The sequence below is a fragment of the Mugil cephalus genome, chromosome 19, assembly GCF_022458985.1.
Source record: "Mugil cephalus isolate CIBA_MC_2020 chromosome 19, CIBA_Mcephalus_1.1, whole genome shotgun sequence".
Classification (NCBI taxonomy): Eukaryota; Metazoa; Chordata; class Actinopteri; order Mugiliformes; family Mugilidae; genus Mugil; species Mugil cephalus.
The window spans coordinates 3,938,302-3,956,963 of record NC_061788.1 but is presented as its reverse complement, the minus strand read 5'-3'; the positions used below and the strand labels follow the sequence as shown (position 1 = coordinate 3,956,963).

The window sequence follows — 18,662 nt, the reverse complement described above, 5'->3', positions numbered from 1 at the left end:
AAAAGCTCAGGAGAAAACTGGGCCGGTTCAGAGATACCCAGGGTGTCTTTTCTCTGAAGCCTCGGCAAGATGACAGCTTCTTTTAATCGTCAAACTGTTTCATGCACTGTTTCTGGGAAATCTCACACCGGCATGCAGTTACCACTCTACTACTCTGAAGTTATCTGACCTCATATCAACCCGGATATGATAATAGAGTCTCTATTAATTCTTAAATAAAAGCTTATACCTGTGACTGCAACAGCTTCAAGTGGCTCAGACCGCTGGCTACTCGTTATCCCGTAAAGTTTTATCTGATACTCTGTCGATGCCTTCAGGCCATCAACTCTAGAGCCACGGGCATCTCCAGGAAGTTGGACCTCTCTCACATCCCACAACCGCTGAGCGTCTCTACTTTCTACTATGAAGTGATCATAGACGCCGGGAGCCTTTAGCACCCAAGTGAGGTCAAATCCGTCGTGGGTGACGCCCGAGACGCTCAGCGCTCCGAGCTCGTTCCTGGGCTCCCTCCCAGAGAACTGGGAGTCGGAGGCGTCTAAACTCACAAAGCTAATGACATTGTCCTCGGGGCCCGCGGGAGTCGTTAGCTCGCGGTCGTCTGAGTCGGCTAAATAAAACGTGAAAGAGGCTACGGGGACAAAAACACAGAGGCAAAAATCAAGAATGCATCAGGGGGACGGGGGGAGTTTATTCCCGTCTGTCAGAAAACATTAAATTATCTGTTAGCTAAACAAACCGAAACAAGGACAACAGGACTTGTTGGGATTTGTTGAAGATATTTCATCCTATTTTGACCCTAAATCTAGTTCTGGTTAAGGTATCCATCTATTTATCTATGGCCTCCTTTCCATCTAACATGTGGACCTGGTAGTTCTGGTTATTGGGACAGTAAAGGGATCAGATCACATGAAGATCTTAAGGATTGTAACTTGAGAATTAACCTCAAATATCCTTAGAAAGTGAAAGTTTTAAAACCCTGACAACATTTATTATCACTCGGAGGCGTCCCCTACCCACCTGTGGATGCAGACAGAGAGACAGGTGTGCTCTCCTTGAGTCCCCTCTCTGCAGTCAGGGTCATGGTGTAGCTCGTTCCAGGGGTCAGGTCTGGTACGACGTAGCTGGTGGCGCCGGCCGGGATCTCCACCTCCTCGGTCCGGCCGTCTCTGGAGACGTACTCCAGCCGGTATCCGCCGACTTTGGCGTCGGGTTTCTGCCACCTCAGGGTGAGGGAGTTCTCTGTAGAGTCGACGACCTTAAAATCAACGGGGGGGTCGAGGTCTGAGGAAACAAGAAAATAATCTTAAATAACCGTCTGGAATCCCAAGTATAATTGGCCATTTTTGACTGCTTTTGGTTTTATAGTTCATCTTAAAAACTCCTGCCTGGTTTGGTTTCATTCTTTTCAGCTCAACCTCACCTGTGTCATTTTACAGTTATGTTTTCATTTTAACAAACGGTATTAACACACTGGACCTAAAACCACACTAAAACCATAAAATCTGAGTAGGAAAAAGTTTTCTCAATGAAAACCACAAACAATGTTTAACGAACTATTTTTATAACTTAGAATGTAAATCTAAAATGTAAATTTCAAAAGCTTATGTACAAATTTAGCCAACAACAAAACTATTTATAACTACTTCCATTAAAATGCAGGAAATGCACATTTTGTGTACAACTATTTACAACCGTTTACAAAACTATCAGGTGTCTGTCGCTCCATAGATTGAATATAGCGTCACTCCCACGACTTTTCCCTCTTCCATAGCAACCATTGACACATAATTCCCTGATTGGTTGATGGGATGCCTTTTTTCCACCAATAGAAAAGGGGCTGTCAGGTTTTTTTGTTTTATTTCTCAAATGTTTCTACCGTTCATCAGATGCGCACCAACATGACGGCAATATTCAGGAAAAACAGTTTTACTTGGTCTATCAACACTATTTAAAAGCTAGTACAGGTTGAAGTTAGCATCTTGCTGCTACGTCGTCTTAATTTGGTCCGTTGACTTCAGAGGGTTAAATAACCTTAAATCTTTCTCTATGGGTTCATCAGTTTGTCATTTCTCACCTGTGGCTGCGTTGGTGGTGGCGGGAAGACTCTCCCTCTCATTCTTCACAGCCGTCACCCCGATGCCATACTCCGTCCCCGGCTTTAGGCCTAAGATTCACACAAACAGAATCGAATATTTCCCCGCGGTGTGATAATTATTAGCCTAATGGTCTTAATAAACGTTTGTCTCTTTGGCCCCTTACCCGTGATAGTAGCTTGCGTGGTGTCTCCTGGTCCTCGAGGGAACACTTCCTCGCCGTGAGTCGCTCCAGAGATGGGGCTGTATTTCACCCGGTAGCTGCCGACGTCGGCCTCAGTGTTGGTCCACTCCAGAGTGATGCTGGTGTCGGTCTGCGACGCAGTCTGCAGGCCAATGGGGGCGTCCAGCTCTAAAATAAACACACCTTTACCATTAACTACACACACACTGATCAGACATAACATTATGACCACCTTCCTAATATTTGGTAGGTCTTCTCATCTGAGAATGGACATGGGCCTCTCAGGATTGTTCCTAAACCATGCTACCATCAAGGAGTGTCTTGGTTCTGGTCTGGTCTAGGTGGGTGCTATATGACATGCAACATCCACATGAATGAATGTCAGGTCCAAAAGTTTCCCAGCAGAACACTGAATTGTCACAAGATGGTCAATGTTAATTACGTCTCAGTCATGTTATGTTGTGGCTGATCAGTATATTTTGGGCATATAATGTTTGCCCTAGAGTTTAAGAGCTGATATTTACTTGATACGGATGAAATTATGCATTCAGATTAAATAAGAAACATGCAAAGTGACTGTAGTAAAGTTCCTGCTCTAACAATCAATTAATGGTTCGTCTTGGATTCAGTGATATTAATAAAAACATGTATTTAAGATTAATTCTCGCTCTAAAGTGATATGTAAAACGCCCACCCGTGGTGAAAGTAGTTGTGATAGGATCACTGGTGGCGTCTCCAGTCCTGGAGATGAGCGACACCGTGTACTCTGTGTCTGGCTTCAGACCGTCAACGCTGTACTGCTTGTCTGGGGGGGAAATGTCCACAGTGTTTTCCTGGGAGGGGTCGGAGGTGGGCATGTAAATGAGGGTGACTCTGTCGGTGGGAGCCACTGGTAGAGTCCAGCTGACCAGAGCCGAGGAGGCCGTCACATCCTTGGCCTCCACCTGCCGCGGGCTGTCGATCTCTGCAGGAAAGTAATGGAGATGGGGACTTATTATAAAAGACAATACAAGTAGTATTTCCTGTGGGTCCCATGGAAACAGTACTTGTTGGTCTATTAAATAGTTTTTTTATTTATTTCTCATTTCACATTCAAAATTAATGACTTTATTCGCCTATATGATGTGTAATAATTGCAGGGGTTGTCTTAGTGCAAATCAGCAAATCCTGTGATCAGACTAAACCAGTGTTGACATGCGGCTCTGTGATCTGTTCGGTGATCGGTAAAGGTGGAGCTGATTTAAATACTGCCAGGCAGTTCATAAATTCTCCCCCAGGATTTAAAAAATAAAATAAAAAAATCTTTATTATTAATCCAAATGTGCAAAGTTTAGTTTCTTTGCAGTCTGTCAAAAAGTGTGGTGCTTAAAATTAGAGATAATGTCAGTAAATATGAGTAAAACGTAAAGTTTACTTATCCGGTGCATAGTGATGTAACTATAAAATAATTTGATGTCCTCATGTGATAAAGGACTCTAGAAAATTAATCCAGTAAAAGTTGAGAAAAATCCAAAAGTGGATCAGATGAGTCGTTTTTAATGGTAAAAAGTATTAAAGAGTCTCCATAAGATGAAGGAGACACTTGGGCCGACACATGAAACTTTACTACCTGACAAATCTCCTGAGGAAACTAATTTTCTGCATGTTTCAAAACGACCTCTGGGTCTGAAGTTTTAAACCTAGCTTCTGGGATTCATTTGCAGCACACGTGTTGAGCTTAACTACAAACGCATGATGTCAGTAATGAAACGGTACCGAGAGAGAGTCCGTCGACATAAACGACAAAAAAAGCTGTTTGACCTGGCGTGCTGTGTGGTGATTATGTGCAGAGTTGAGTGTTTCAGAGCGTAACGTATGGACTAGAACAGCAGTAAAATGTTTTTAGAGAGCAGAGCGAAGATTTAGCAACAGTGAAAATGGCTGAATTATCACTCTTTATATAAAGAGTGGGGGATTTCATGTGTGACTCTTCCTCTTTATTTTTGTGGAATTTACATTAACGTGTTTTTTGTTTTTTTTGTTTTTATTGATTCTCTGTATATACTGAGTGGTTTAAACTCACTGGTGGTGACTGTTTGGGAGGTTTGGGGTCCTCTGGTGTTGTTCTTGACGATGTTGATGGAGACTTCGTACTCTTGTCCCGGTCCGAGCCCCGACTGGACAAATGACTTCTGAGTGGGAGGGAGGGTGCTCATGACTTTTCCGTTTTCCTCTTTCTGTAAAGACACAAAATACATCGACTTATTTCAAACTATGCTTTTCATGGGAATTCACACAAGTAAAAACTGAGAAAAGTCAAGTTGAAGCAGATAAATTGGAATTACTCTAAGCAGTTAAGTTTATACACAGCTCGACAGTATATTTGCTTTCTTGACAAGTCCGAGAGGAGAATGATACCAGAATTTTCTCATCCCTTCTCTTCAACTCTTCGATTCATCTCATCCCTACTATTCGAGTCTTCTCTTCTACCCTTCTCTTCAACTCTTCTCATCTCTTCACTTCGACTGTTCTCATCTCTTTACTTTGATCATTCTTATCCTTTGTCTTTGACTCTTCTTTTCAAATGTTTTCATCCTTTGTCTTTGACTCTTCTCTTTAACCCCTCTCTTTCTTTCTATTCTACTCTTCTCATCCCTTCCCTTTGACTCTTCTCATCCTTTGTCTTCCACTATGCTTTTCAACTGTTCTCATCCTTTATCTTTGACTCTTCTCTTCTCGTCCTTTGCCTTTGACTCTTCTCATACTCTGTCTTCGACTCGTCCTTTGGATTCTTCTCCTCTTTTGTCTTCGACTCTTCTCCTCGACCCTTCGCATCCCTTCACTCGACTCTTCCTTTGGATTCTTCTCCTCCTTTGTCTTCGACTCTTCTCCTCGACCCTTTGCATCCCTTCACTCAACTCTTCTCATCCCTTCTCTTTCACTCTTCAATTATTCTCACACGTTCCCTACTACCTTTCTCATCCCTTGTCAAAAAAGACAAGTTGAAGGATGATCAGCTGTAGTTTGGATGAGGTTATTTGTTTCATGGAAAACTGTGAACAATCACACTTTTGTACACTGTGTAACGACACTCTAGTCAATAGACATCTAATCACACATCTATTCATGTATGAAAGAGAAAGGCAGCGATAGAAACTTTAAGGTCAGGAAAGGACAATGTAATAAAGGCTGTTTAAAACGAATACTCTGCAGAGGCCACAAAATATAAAACTTATTAGCTCTCACAGTCACTTCTTTTCTTGGATTGTCAGTGGCATATTTAGCCACAGCTCTATGACATCCAGACTTCCTCTCACTGAGTTTTTTTCCCCCCATATGTCAAAGCAAATTTAAGGGTTTGGCGCTGAAATAAATCCATGTTTCGCTGAGATTCCACTAAGCTGGCATAGCTTTATCACCTCTCACTCCTTCCCTGATGGTTAATAAAATCCAGGGCACAACTTCAAAGGAGATGGGCAGACTGACCGTGTTGCGGAAATAGATCTCCCAGCCATCAAAGGGGATGTCCAGCTGGTCCCACATTACCTCTACTGAGGTCTCTCTGACTGATTTGAATCTCAAACCCTCTGGCTGTGGGAGATCTGGAAGAATGAAGGCAAAAAATTATCTAAAATTACTCTTTTATTAAGATATTATCAATAAACTATAACCGAAACCGTTTGTGTTGTACCTGTTGCCACCCTCGCACTGACAGGGATGCTCTTCTTGTTGCTTAAAACAGCGTAGACATTTATCAGGTACTCGATACCGGGTTCAAGTTCCTTAACGGTGGCAATGTTTTTGTCTCCCTCCACTGTGAACTCCTGTTGAAGACCCCCAGGAAAGTTGGGTACATACGTCACTAGGTACTCTGTGACCAGCATCTCATTGTTCCAGGACAGGTCCACGGTGTCGGTGGTGACCTCGGCAACAACGAGGTCCTTCGGAGGAGACACTGGAAAAATTAACAAGAAACAAAAAACTGCTGAGGGTGTTTTCTTAGGCGGTTTCTCATGCCCCAAGTCACTGAGCATCCACCCCGGAGAGCTAATGCGAACTCCAGAGCCACATCTGTCTGTGGTGTGAAGAACTGCCAAAAAAGTACAAACCAAATGCAGACAACGGCCGCACACAAACCAGAAACCTCTTTTATATTGACCAAAAATAGTTTCTCTGAGGATGAGTGGTGGATTCTGAGAATGGAAGGAAATTACATCACTCTGAATTTGCTTTTATAGTACATCCAGTAAACACATGGAAACTTTCAGAAGGTGTGAACAGCCAAATCTTTTTTCTTTTTTTCTGTGTGTGATTCTGCTTCTTACCCTCTGAGCAGTCCTCCCCGATGTATCCCTCGTCACATACGCACTGACCGTCCACACAGCGACCTCTGTCCTGGCAGTTGTTCATGCAACTCAGCTCTGCGCAGCTTTCCCCTTCGTATCCACTCTCGCAAACACACCTTCCGTTGATGCAGCGCCCCCTGTTGTTGCAGTTATCTGGGCATGCGTGCACAGAGCAGTCGTCCCCAGAGTAGCCTTCGTGACAGACACACTTGCCGTCAACGCAGTTACCCTGACCCAGGCAGTCGTTGGGACAAGCTTTCTGACTGCAGTCTTCTCCGGTGAACCCTTCGTCACAAACGCACTGCCCGTCGACGCACCGCCCGCGGCCTTGGCAGTCGTTGGGGCAGCTCAGGTAAACGCAGTCCTCACCTGTGAAGCCTGCGTGGCACACACAGCGCCCATTGACGCACTCCCCCCGGCCGTAGCAGTTTGACGGGCAGGTACGTATGCTGCAGTCCTCGCCGGCGAAGCCTTCCTCGCACACACACTGGCCGTTAACACAGCGGCCTCTCTGCAGGCAGTCGTTGGGACAGGAGAGCTCGGCGCAATCATACCCCTGGAAGCCAACATCACATGCGCACTGTCCATTTATGCACTGGCCTCTGTTGTTGCAGTTGTTCGGGCATGCCAGCTGGCTGCAGTCTTCACCTTGGTAGCCTGGGTCGCAGGTACACATCCCATTGAAGCACGTTCCCCTGCCGTTGCAGTCATTCAGGCAGGTGAGCTGAGAGCAGTCTTCTCCGCTGTAGCCAGCGTTGCAGACACACTGGCCGTCGACACAGAAACCATTGCCGTGGCAGTTGTTAGGGCAAGTGAGCTCTCCACAGTCCTCCCCCGTGAACCCCTCGTCACAGTGACAGGTGCCGTTGATGCAGCGCCCACGGTCGTAGCAATCTTTTGGGCAGATGAGCTCCGAGCAGTCATAGCCGGTCCAGGGCTCGTCGCACACGCATTCGCCCTCCACGCACCGGCCACGCCCTTGGCAGTTGTTGGGACATTTGCTTTTTGAGCAGTCCTGTCCGAAGAAGCCATCCATGCAGATGCAAACGCCGCCCACACACCGGCCATGCTCTCCACAGTCCACAGGACAGACCCGGATTGTGCAGTCTTCTCCGGTGAAGCCCTTGAAGCACTCACATTTTCCGTCCACGCAGCGGCCTTGGCCCTGGCAGTCACCGGGACACTCGGGCTCAGTGCAGTTGGGGCCCTTCCAGCCAGGCTCGCATACGCAGCCACAAGTTTCAGTACTGTATTTTCCATGACCGTTGCAGAACGGTTTTGTCCCCACTTCACCTTTAAAAACATTAAAAAAAAAAAAAGTTCTCAACAATATTTATCTTTCTTGTCCATGTTGGTGCAAAGATTCTGCAACATGCCAATGTCCAGAGCTTTAAATGTCAAGACACAGCTCTTTTATTTGTATAAAGTTACAGCCTGCAGATGCACAAGTGTAGTCTTCAAGAGAGTTTTAACAACAAACAACTAAGGCTAGTTTTAAACTGCTGCTTGACTTCTTACTTTCGCTGATGTTAAGGCTGCATGTTAAGCTGTTAAGCTTTTTGAGTCCAAATTAAGCCCCACTCAAAGTTAACTGAACTGCTGGCTTCTTCTGTTCAGAGCAAATGACACCCCAGATTAAATTCAAAAGAACAGATGAATGGAACAGATGTGATTTGTAAAAGACACTCAAGGGTCTTTCTGTTAAAAGTCCCAGTGAATGTATCTTTTAATGCTGAGTCAGATAAGTTAAGGATTATTTTACCGCGTTGGCTGTAACATATACTCACCTGTGACCTGGGCACCGCAGCAGTTCCCGTCACCGCTGCACTGACCCCTCAAAGCCGAAACTTCCCCCTCGAGCATCTCCAGCCGGCTCATGAGATCCTTCAGGGCGGGCAGGTCATTGGCACAACCGCAGGCCTTCCGCGGTATGTTGATGCGGTGGGTGAAGACGATCTGGTTCTCCCCGTTGAGCGTGTGTTCGGTGACGTCGGAGCCCGAGGGGACGGGCGCGTCTTTGGGAAGGAGCTGGGTGCTGTCTGGAGCGTCCAGGTCCACAGAGCACAGGGAACTGGCTGGAACGTTAATGTTATAGACGTGGTTGAAAACCACAGGATGGTCCGCGCTGCCGAGGGTGATGTTATGCTCTTTAGGAGACGCCAGAGTCTGTCGTCGGTGGCGCAGGATTTTCTGCACGAGCCCAGCGTTGGATAAACTGAGCAAAGCGATTAGGAGGAGGCAGCCCAGAAGGCTTTGTTGACCCATGGTAGATCTAAGACGTGGAATTGTTGAAATAAATATCTGTTTGAACCTCTGACAAAAGGCTGATCCTGGTTAATGGTGAAAGTCCTGTAAAGACAAAGACAATGAAATCAAGAGTGAATGTCACTTTTTTTCACAAGCAAACTGCAATGGTCGTGCTTTGAGTTTCAAAGCACGTCCAAGTTATATGCTGAAAATCATCTATAATATGTGTCATGGATGAAACAAGTCTTTTAGGCGACTGGTTCCTTATCTGGGCCACACATGAACAAAATATGAGGGAAAGCATAATAATCAGAAGGATGAAGCACAAAATTATATTATTTTTTCACACTTCATTTCCTCCAGTATGCCAATGTAATTTACAGCCGTTTAAATGCGTTTCTTCATCATTATCACTGCAAACTAAAACTTTGTGCCCTTGTCAAAAGGAAAACAAGAGAACATTTTAAGTGCACCTTTTGCAAAAGGTTCTTGGTTCAAATCCCGCTTCTCGTCCAGTAACAGCTGTGATAGGTGGTTACTGATAATCGAGTAAAATAACAGAAAATATGAATTTTCGACATAGAAATGACTCAAAGTAAATATAGAGAAACCAATTAAACAAATGAAATTTATTTAGTTGCAAAATTAAGTGAACCCTTTGCTTTCAGTATCTGCGTGCCCTCCTTATGCAGCAATAACAGTAAAGAAATATTTCCAATAACTGTTGATCATTTGTCTACAGCAGCTTGGAGGAATTTTAGCCTATTCCTCAGAAACAGCTCTGAGACGCTGGTGGGTTTCCAAACGACCTATTTGCCTTCAGGTCCGTCCACAACATTTCTTGTGGATTAAGGTCAAGACTTTGACTTGGCCGTTCCGAAACATTCATTTTGTTCTTTATTAACCATTTTTTTTGGTAAAACATCTGGTGTGTTTGGGTTTGTTGTTTTGGTGCATGACCTAGAAAGACTTGAAAACATTAGAAATGATTCACTACAAATTTTTTTTGACATTCCTGTGAATGCACTGTTGAATAAGAGAAGCCTCAAAGAATCCACAGTTGTGCTGGCACGTCAACTTGTTTCACGGTATTTCAGAAATCTCAGCTGTTTCGTATTGAATTATAGCACAGATTCCTCTGCTATCCATACATTTATGTGCAGAAATGGTGTGATTCCTTCCATAGAACGGGCTCTCGCCCACTAATCACTTGATGACTTTGACAGCTGGACACTAAGAACTCTGTAATTTGTGGGGGAGAAATGACGAGCTCCTTCCTAGGCGTGGGAAAAGCCTCCTCAGATTACTCAGCCATGAGTTTCCAAAGGACCTGAAGAACTGAGACACAGGACTTTCCTCTTTCCTCTTCCTCTCTAATGGAAACATCTTCTCTTATAGAGTTTTAGGATATATATGTACCCTACCGGTCAAAATTTTAGAACAGCATCAGTATCCTCTGGTATAGTTGGTCAGGGCTCCATCCTACAGCAAGATAATGACCCAGAACTTAAGTTCAAGCTCTACCAGAACTACCTTAGGATAAAAACTGGATGGAAAGCTTGGAAACATGGAGTGGACCATGGCCCAGTCTCTAGACTTTAACCCCATGGAGCTGGTTTGTGATGAACTGGACAGAAGAGTGAAAGCAAAGCTCCCGACCAGTGTCGCACATTTCTGGGAACTTTTGCAACAAAATTGGGAAGAAAAATAATTGATTTCCATTTTAGAAAGAAAGAATGTCACAAGTTTGTTCATATGTTAAATCAACCAAAGATGGTTACTCTGATGAGTCCAAAGTTTAGAATATATTTAGGGTTATATATTGATTCATGATTTGTTTTTCTTCAGTTGTTTATTCAGCCTGTGCCTTCCTCTCAGAGTAAAATGTTTGTTCTAAAACTTTTGACCGGTAGTGTACATAAACCTTGATATTTTAGAACTTCAGTCTGGTTGCTGACAGGTTGTTGTGTAACACGTTTTGTCCTCAAATAGCCGGCGATTGTTCACATGCCTGTCTGGATGCTGCGTCTGGAAGGCAGCAGACGTCACCTCCACAAAAAGGTGATGAATCTTTGCAACTGTATTCCAGACGTTTTGATTGCATACACGTGCAAAGCAGTGAAGAACGACTTCCTTCTGCAGCTGCATTGTGCATGCAGCTATAGATATGAAAACACACGTGGTGGTGCACCTGCACTGGCATTCTCATGAGAGCTTCAGGAAAGTATTCGCTGAGATAATGCTTGTCTATACTCGGCCGTCAGATGATGTTCGACGAAAGATTCGGCCGGGCGTCTGTTGCATCTGCATGCCAGTAACAAGAATATACTTTTTGCTCCAGGAACAAAAAATAAAAATACCTGCACATAAATCCAACCTTCTAGCCTACCTCAGGTCTCAACTAGCAACACAAAAACCATGATAAATATCATATAAAATCCAACAAGATTCCAAAAAAATTTAAAAATCTACTTCACAATTCAGAATCCAACCCAGATTTATAACCTTTCCAGATGGTTTGCTGCAGAGAACCATCTGGAAACTCTTTGAAAGGAAATACCTGGCAGGTCGATTGGAGCAACCGTCTACTTATCACTGTCTATCACTGGCTAAATACAACGTAACGACACAACAACACATCATAACAAGGAGCTCTGAAAGCTAACAAGTAAGTCAGTGTAGCTAGCTATTTAGTTAGCATGGAGGTGCAGCCTGAGCTTTAAGGAGTTCAATTGGAACACAAATGAGAGTCGGATTTCTCTTCAGCTTGGAAGAAGGTAATTCAAAATACCTACAATCCTAAGCCAGCTAGGAGTTTACACTTAATTTGAATCCATATCTGTGGACCGCAGTCACAGGAACAACATGCAAACTCTTTTAAAGGCCATCGTCAATTTTAAACCAAAACTTTTCTTGCTGTGAGGCATAAAAAAATCCAGCATTCTCCAAAAACCGGCAGTTACTTGACCTCATTTCTACCTTTGACCCCAAAACACTCTGGCTGTCTCCAGGCTTCGTCTCATGAAATCTACTTTTAACAACGTGATATACAGTCAACTGTTGTCGGATACTGGGGATGATGCACAGAAAGAAAATCAGATTTGTTTCAAAATATAAAGACGCTCCTGAAGGTTGTGCTGAAACATTTATATATGGGAGAAAACCGATAAAACAGACGCAGGAATCCCAGTTGAAGGCTTTAAATACAACATGATGACTGGATGATGTCCTTGGGTTTTATGGTCATGTTTAGATGACAGACAGCGTGGTGTCCTCCATAAATCAAACTGATGTGTATTTTGCTTTAAACTGGAGGGGCTCTGGTAGAAGTATGCAGGTAGACTCCTCTCATCAGTCATCTTTCCTTCCCTTTATTGTCCCAAAACCTCTGACCTGACCTCTCTTTGATCATCTCTCTCTCTTTTTTTGCCAACCCTCCGTCTTATCTGTTAAGACACAAGATATAAAACTGAGCTTGGGTTTCACGAGTTCTCGCACATCTGGACAGTGGGAGGATGAAGGTAGGCGGAGCTGTAAAGCTGACAACGAGGTCCTGAAAACATGTTTCTGATCTCCTTCAGGGAAACTTTACAACGCTGATAATTTGCAGCCTTGAAGAATGAATCATTTAAATTCCTCAGCAGGGCTCCCCCTGGATGTGTTCGGAAGGAAATGCTTGTGAGAACCTTTGAAGTAGATCAATATACCTGACCTATATATAGAGAAAATAGACGTTTTAATACAAAGAATTAACTTGAATCCCTTTTTTTCAGTCATGCTAATAAAAGACGGATGGTCAGTACATCAATTTTCTTGGTGTTTACACAATTTTCTCAGTACTTTTTGTTGTTTTTAAATCACTTTAATACAACCAATGTGGCAGAAAACTACTTATTCCAAATAATTTGTGTCACATTTTTATCTACACTTCTCAGATGTCTAGCAATACCTCTCAGCACAGATAAACATGGATGGGCTCAGGATAACTGAAAACCAACCAAAAAGCAAAAAATGGCTTTTGTGCATAAGGTCTCCAGCTGCTGCAAGATCTGAAAGAGGGACTAAACCTCTGACAGGAGAAGTAAATAACATTGACCATGTTGTGACAATTCAAAAGTTCTGCTGGGAAACTTTTGGACCTGGTTTTCATTCAATAGACATTTAAGACCCACCAAGATCAGACCAATGATGAACAGCACCAAGGTGTTGACCTGACCTCCAAATTCACTAGACCCTAAACTGACCAAGTATCAATGGGATGATCTACAGAGGACCTTCCCCTCTAACATCATCCTGTTTCCACCACCAGAAGGTCCATGTCCATTCTCTGATGAGTCACAACTGTTTTGCAGGCACAAGTGAGACCTACGCAATGTTAGGAGGTGGTCGTAATGTTATGGTCATGTCATCCCTGTGCCCCACATGCAGAACTTTAAGATTTGCTTAACTTTCTGCTCTCACCAGTGTAGGTCTGACGTTCGGTTTCAAGGTGTCGTTGTACATTCTACTCTTTAATCACAGCAACAGAATCAATCAGACACACTTTTTTTTTAATCACCAAATTTCTACAATTAATCTTTACTCTTGTAAACTAAATGGTTCAATAGAGTCAAATGCAAGATCCATTTGTGGAGGCCAGTTAAGAATGGACTCCTGGCCTCAGTCTGGACACCTCCGGACTAAACAGCTCATCTATAGGTGTGTTACAACTCCAGAGAGTCTGGGTAGCTCTGGTGAAGGTGCAGCTCCTTCATAGAGGCTTCATAATGTGCAACTTCCCAGATGTAGCATCAGACTAAATAGCCTCCAGAGAGTCTCTATAAAACGTTAAGTATATAAATGTATTTTTAATGATCGTATACCGCAGACATGAGAGCATTTAAGTTGTAAAACGTAAAGACTTCTGAGGTGTTTCTCTTTTAAGGGAACTCCAAAGTGTCTCCAAAAAAAAAAAAAGAAGAAGAAGCAGCAAAGAGTCCGCCTGGGGTCAACTGAGGACATCTCATCCGACTGTGGGATAATTTGGAGAGAATCTCGAAATAAATATAACCTGTTCACTAAGCTGTTATCCAGTCGCTGCAGCTCGAGCCCTCTTCCCCTCGTCCTGGCAGCGAGAAGGGAACTTTCCCGCGTGGAAAAGAGAAAACTGGGAATGTTGGCGCTGGACTGACGACATCTGTTTTGCTTAGTCAAAGAAAGAAAGAAAGAAATGTCTATGTGCGTCTACTCAAACCACTCGAGGTTTAGACAAACTGAAAGTGCTGCTGCTACTGCATGCGAGCTTATCATCCCAAATCTGTGAAATCAGCCGGCTGATGAAACGCAGACACAGGCCCATCCACGGGCCATCCGCCCGGGATATTTTTACGCTCCTATTTTGCCTTAATTGTAAAATGTCCTTGTTTCTCACAGCATCTGGAGCAGCTGGAAATCATCTCAGGAACAAAGCTAATTGGAGCAGTTAACCCGCAGCCGATACAATCGCAGAAACTGCAGCAGGCGCTTCATTAAGTGCTGCACGGCCGCTATCCTCCAGTGGGTCTTTAAATACAAATAAAGTGAGCGTGAACAGGATGCAGACAGGCGTTTCGATAGCAACCGACCAGGCGCAATTAAAGGCATCAGGAGATGTTTTTATATGTCGATCGTGAGAGAAAACGTGGGATATCTGCTTTTCCAGATGATTAAATGTGAAAATTTATTCATAGAAATGAAACACTCTTTTAATTTGCTACATAAAAAAACTGATATGATGAATCGACTGCAAAAAAACGTTGCATGTCTTACCTCCTGCGAAATAAAGGGCAGACAAAATAGAACATAATCGCTGTTAAATTGTCATATTTGCTTAAATTACAGCTCTGTCGCAGTAATTCAAATCAAAGAACTCTTGATTTGTTCCACATTTCTTGACTGAAATCCAACAAACAGATAAAAGTGACACGATACAAAACTCTGAGCTCGATCTAAAAGGAAACGCTTCGTTGCTCAGGCGCATTTTAAACAATCAATGTTTTCATCTGCTAAAGAAAAACTAAAATATGACAGATTGACAGAAGCTAGCGTGTCTTTCCTCCTGCATGATCAAGCCTGACAAAATAAAACATTGTTTTTTTTTTAAACTGTCATATTCGAGGAAACATTCGTCTTCACGCTCCGTCTCTGTAACTCAAGCCAAACAACTCTTGATTAGACAAACATGAGCCTCATTTCCTGACTCGAATCCAATAAAGTGACAAAACGCGAAACTCTGAAGTAAAAAGGGATGAATCAATCTTTTTAATCTGCAACCTAAACAAAAAAAAACTAAAGACATGATGAATCGACGGAAGCATCGACGGAGCAACATCTGTGCTCAGTCGTCCTCCTACACACCTGATTTGTGACAGATTTACACCGAGCTCACTCTCAACCTGCACTTATATAATGACATTCTTTTCCAAAAAGGCTTTCGGGCGACATCTTACATCTTCTCCCCTCAAAAAAAAAACCAAAAAACATTGAAAGGCGTGTGATGATGAGTTACGATCAACCTCTGGCTCTCGGTGTGGAGGAGGTCACGCAAGAGGGGGGGGGAAACGGTGTAGGACGAGCCCCTGGAGGGTGGGGGGGGGACCCCAGCCACTAAAACCAGCTGTCCATCTGACACCTTTCTCTCACAACCCTTGACACCGCGCACATAGCAGAGACGCTGTAAATAATAAAGCATCTAAAAAAAAAACATAAAATGCACATCGGAGGAACGATTTTTCATCTTCCTGCATGAAACTGAAGTTAAAAACCACGGGAGATTTCAATTAAGCAGAACGAATGCACTGAACGGACGTCTCTTCCCTCCATTTAAAACTCCACCGCGGGGGGGAAAAATGATGCTCGCCCAAGGTGGCGAACGATGAATCACCCGGTCTGCAAAAAAAAAAACCTTCCCCCAGACAGACACAACCACATGCACATCTTTTATCTTTCCACGCTCCACCGTGGATCTACGGTCTGACGGAAACATTTGCGAGCCTCCTCCTCCTCCTCCTCCCCTGATGCGATCAAAGCCCGTGGCATGACTCTTCCACATGTTCAGCAGCCATCACCTCCGATTCCCACCTCCACCCGGTGAGGAGAGAAGTTGCAGTATAAACTCCCAATCAATGCAAACCCCAAGAGCCGTGCAGAGGAGGCTTTAAACTCAAAAGTAAAAGAAGCAGCAAGTGAAATGCATAAATGTATCCTCTTACCTTTTATTTTCTATTTTTTGGTCACACGCAGGTAAAATAAGTGAGATTCAAGGATGCCAAAATGAAGATACAAAAAAAAAAAAAAGAGATGCTTCTCTGCTCCGTCTCGCAGCCTCTCCAGGTAGGTGGTGGTGGTGGTGGTGGTGGTGGTGGTGGTGGTGGTGGTGGCGGCGGCTCTGTCAGTCCTCCCTCTGCCAGCTTCTTATCTCCCCTCACCGCTCACAGCTCAGGCTGTGGTTCAGCTGCTTTACTGACAGACAGAAAGAAAGAAAAAGGGAAATGGAGCGAGGGAGGGAGGGAGGGAGAGACAAGAGTGGGAGTAGATGTCTTTTAAAGTGTGAGGAGTGCTTAGGTCAGACCCCCATCGCTTTAAACTCCAGCCCTTAAATAGCCACTCCACTTTCCCTCCCTCCCTCCCTCCCTCCCTTCGTCCGTCCGTCCTTCCTACTGTAACTAATGGATGCGGAGATCGGCTGCTGCCTTTCAGCGAGATGCCACCGTCGACTGGGAGTCAAGACAGAGAGTCGTGAGCGGTGCTTGTGGTTGTGCAGGGAAATTAGAGGGGAAAGAGCGGAGCAATGAGGGGAAAAGTGAAGCAGGACTGGAGGCTTCAATCAGAGTAGCTTTTCCAAAAAAACTACAACAAAAAAATGCCAAAGTGAAACCTAACCTTTGTTAAACTGTCATATTTGAGGAACTTACCCCCCTTCTGTCATTTGTCAAAGAAATTGCAACTCCCAAGAACTGTTAAAATCTTCTAACTTTCAAAGCCCTCCCATCACCTTGCCCCCCCTTCACGTACCCTCTGTTCCCCCTGCAAACCTCTCCTCTTTTGGATTATTAAACCATTTAACACCCGCCTCTGAAACCTCCCTTCCTCCCCGCTGCCTCATCACATCCAAAACCGCTTTAAAGACCCATCTATTCACTCCGCCCTACCAAACTAATTGTTCTAATTTGTCATGCATTTGATTTAATGGTCTTTATTTATTATTGTTTTATGTATTTTGTATTTCATTTGCATTTTTAATTCATTGTAAAGTGACCTTCAGGTCCCGAAAGGCGCTTATGAATAAAATGTATTATCATTATTAATATTAATAATTAGCCACATTTCCTCATCAAATCTAATGAAAGTGACACGAAATAAAACTGCGAAGTTGATCTAAAGGAAACGTTTCTTTAAACAGACGGGGCGGACGGACAGGGAAACGTTCTTCATGTCCGTTCCGCCATCTTGGATTGAGATGAAAGCGAACCTGCTGCAGGAGGACCTGTGATTATCAGTTGTCGTCGACGGTTTTGAAGCTCGGGGCTCAGGGTGGGAGGCGGCACGCCACCATACGGACCCAGGCTCCACGGTTTAATCTCAATGAGATTAGATGAGGATCAGGCAACTGGTCGCTCAAATCTTTTAAGTGAGGCTGGTTGAGATGCCACAATAATAGGTTGGCTGCAAGACCACCTCAGGGTTTTATCTGCAATGTTAGCAGCACGGTTAACACATTTCAAGACTAATAGATGCACTGACTTTTTTATTTTTTTATTTTTGTGTTGTGTTTTGCAGACGTTCATGGTCCCCAGAAGCTAAATGCTAAGCTAAAGTTGGGTGATCTCCTCACTTTTCATCTTTTTCGCTTCAGATCTAAATTTAAACTTGTTTAATTAGTTAAGGCAATACACAAAAATATTCTCTACAACTATTCTCATTGAGATTTTGGAGACAGGTTTGGTTTGGAGACCGTGTGTGCTCTTTTTGTCCAAATTAATTAGCTTCCAATAGGTCAAAAGCCTAAAATATAAAGATTCCGAATCTGCAGAAGCTAAATGCGAAGCTACAGGCGATTGCCTGACTTCGTTTACCACCTTCATCAGAGCTAAATTTTAACTTGTCTAAAAGGACGGGAGCAGAACGTGGCTGCAACAAAATTTTAATTTTGGATTAATCAGTCAGATCAGAACATAAAATATTCAATCAACACAATATAAAACAGATATAAAACATATGTCACTGAATCCTTGAGGAAGTTTTCCTCCGTAACTTTTGTTTTCTTCAGTTGTTCCAACGAACAGTGAAGTTTCTCGTCAAGGTGCTAGGGACAGTTCATGTTCATTTTGTCAAAATTAAATGGCTTCTAATTGGTAAAAAGCCAAAAACACAAGGATATCGAATCAACGCAACATTAAATAGAGGTTCCCAGAAGCTAAATCCTAAGCTAATGTTTGGTGCTGATTCGTGTACCACCTTTATCAGATTTACATTTTAACTTGACTAATAGCACGGCAGCAGAAAGTAGCTGCAACAAATTTTTAATTTTGGATTAGTCAGATCAAACATAATTCACTCAACACAAAATAAAACAGATATAAAACAGATGTCACTGAATCCTGAAGAGTTTTCTTCAGATTTTCCAACCAGCACCAACTTTTCTCATATAGGTTTCGGAGACTGGCTTGACTTGGTCACCACATTCATGCTAATTCTGTCACCCAAAATGGATTCTAATTGGTCAAAAGTCAAAAGACAACACTACACAATATTAAATAGAGGTCCACGGAAGCTAAATCCCAAGCTAAAAGACAC

At 43.4% G+C, this 18,662-nt stretch overlaps 1 protein-coding gene across 7 annotated transcripts in view; it reads right to left on the bottom strand.

Moving 5' to 3' along the window:
* The window catches only part of tnca (tenascin Ca), a 37,600-nt gene extending 21,219 nt beyond the window's left edge, over positions 1-16,381 (bottom strand). For 2 of the 7 annotated variants that reach the window (XM_047570096.1, XM_047570097.1), the window contains exons 1-11: positions 16,079-16,381; positions 8,390-8,951; positions 6,582-7,895; positions 5,948-6,211; positions 5,743-5,858; positions 4,340-4,493; positions 2,972-3,241; positions 2,260-2,445; positions 2,075-2,164; positions 1,018-1,281; positions 230-628 (exon numbers count right to left, since the gene is read on the bottom strand). In XM_047570096.1, coding sequence (XP_047426052.1) covers positions 230-628; positions 1,018-1,281; positions 2,075-2,164; positions 2,260-2,445; positions 2,972-3,241; positions 4,340-4,493; positions 5,743-5,858; positions 5,948-6,211; positions 6,582-7,895; positions 8,390-8,867 — 3,535 coding nt within the window. In that variant the 5' untranslated portion in view covers positions 8,868-8,951; positions 16,079-16,381. The remainder of the gene's footprint in view (positions 1-229; positions 629-1,017; positions 1,282-2,074; positions 2,165-2,259; positions 2,446-2,971; positions 3,242-4,339; positions 4,494-5,742; positions 5,859-5,947; positions 6,212-6,581; positions 7,896-8,389; positions 8,952-16,078) is intronic. The other 5 variants (XM_047570098.1, XM_047570099.1, XM_047570102.1 and 2 more) reach the window with 4 other exon arrangements.
* Positions 16,382-18,662: the final 2,281 nt, after the last annotated feature.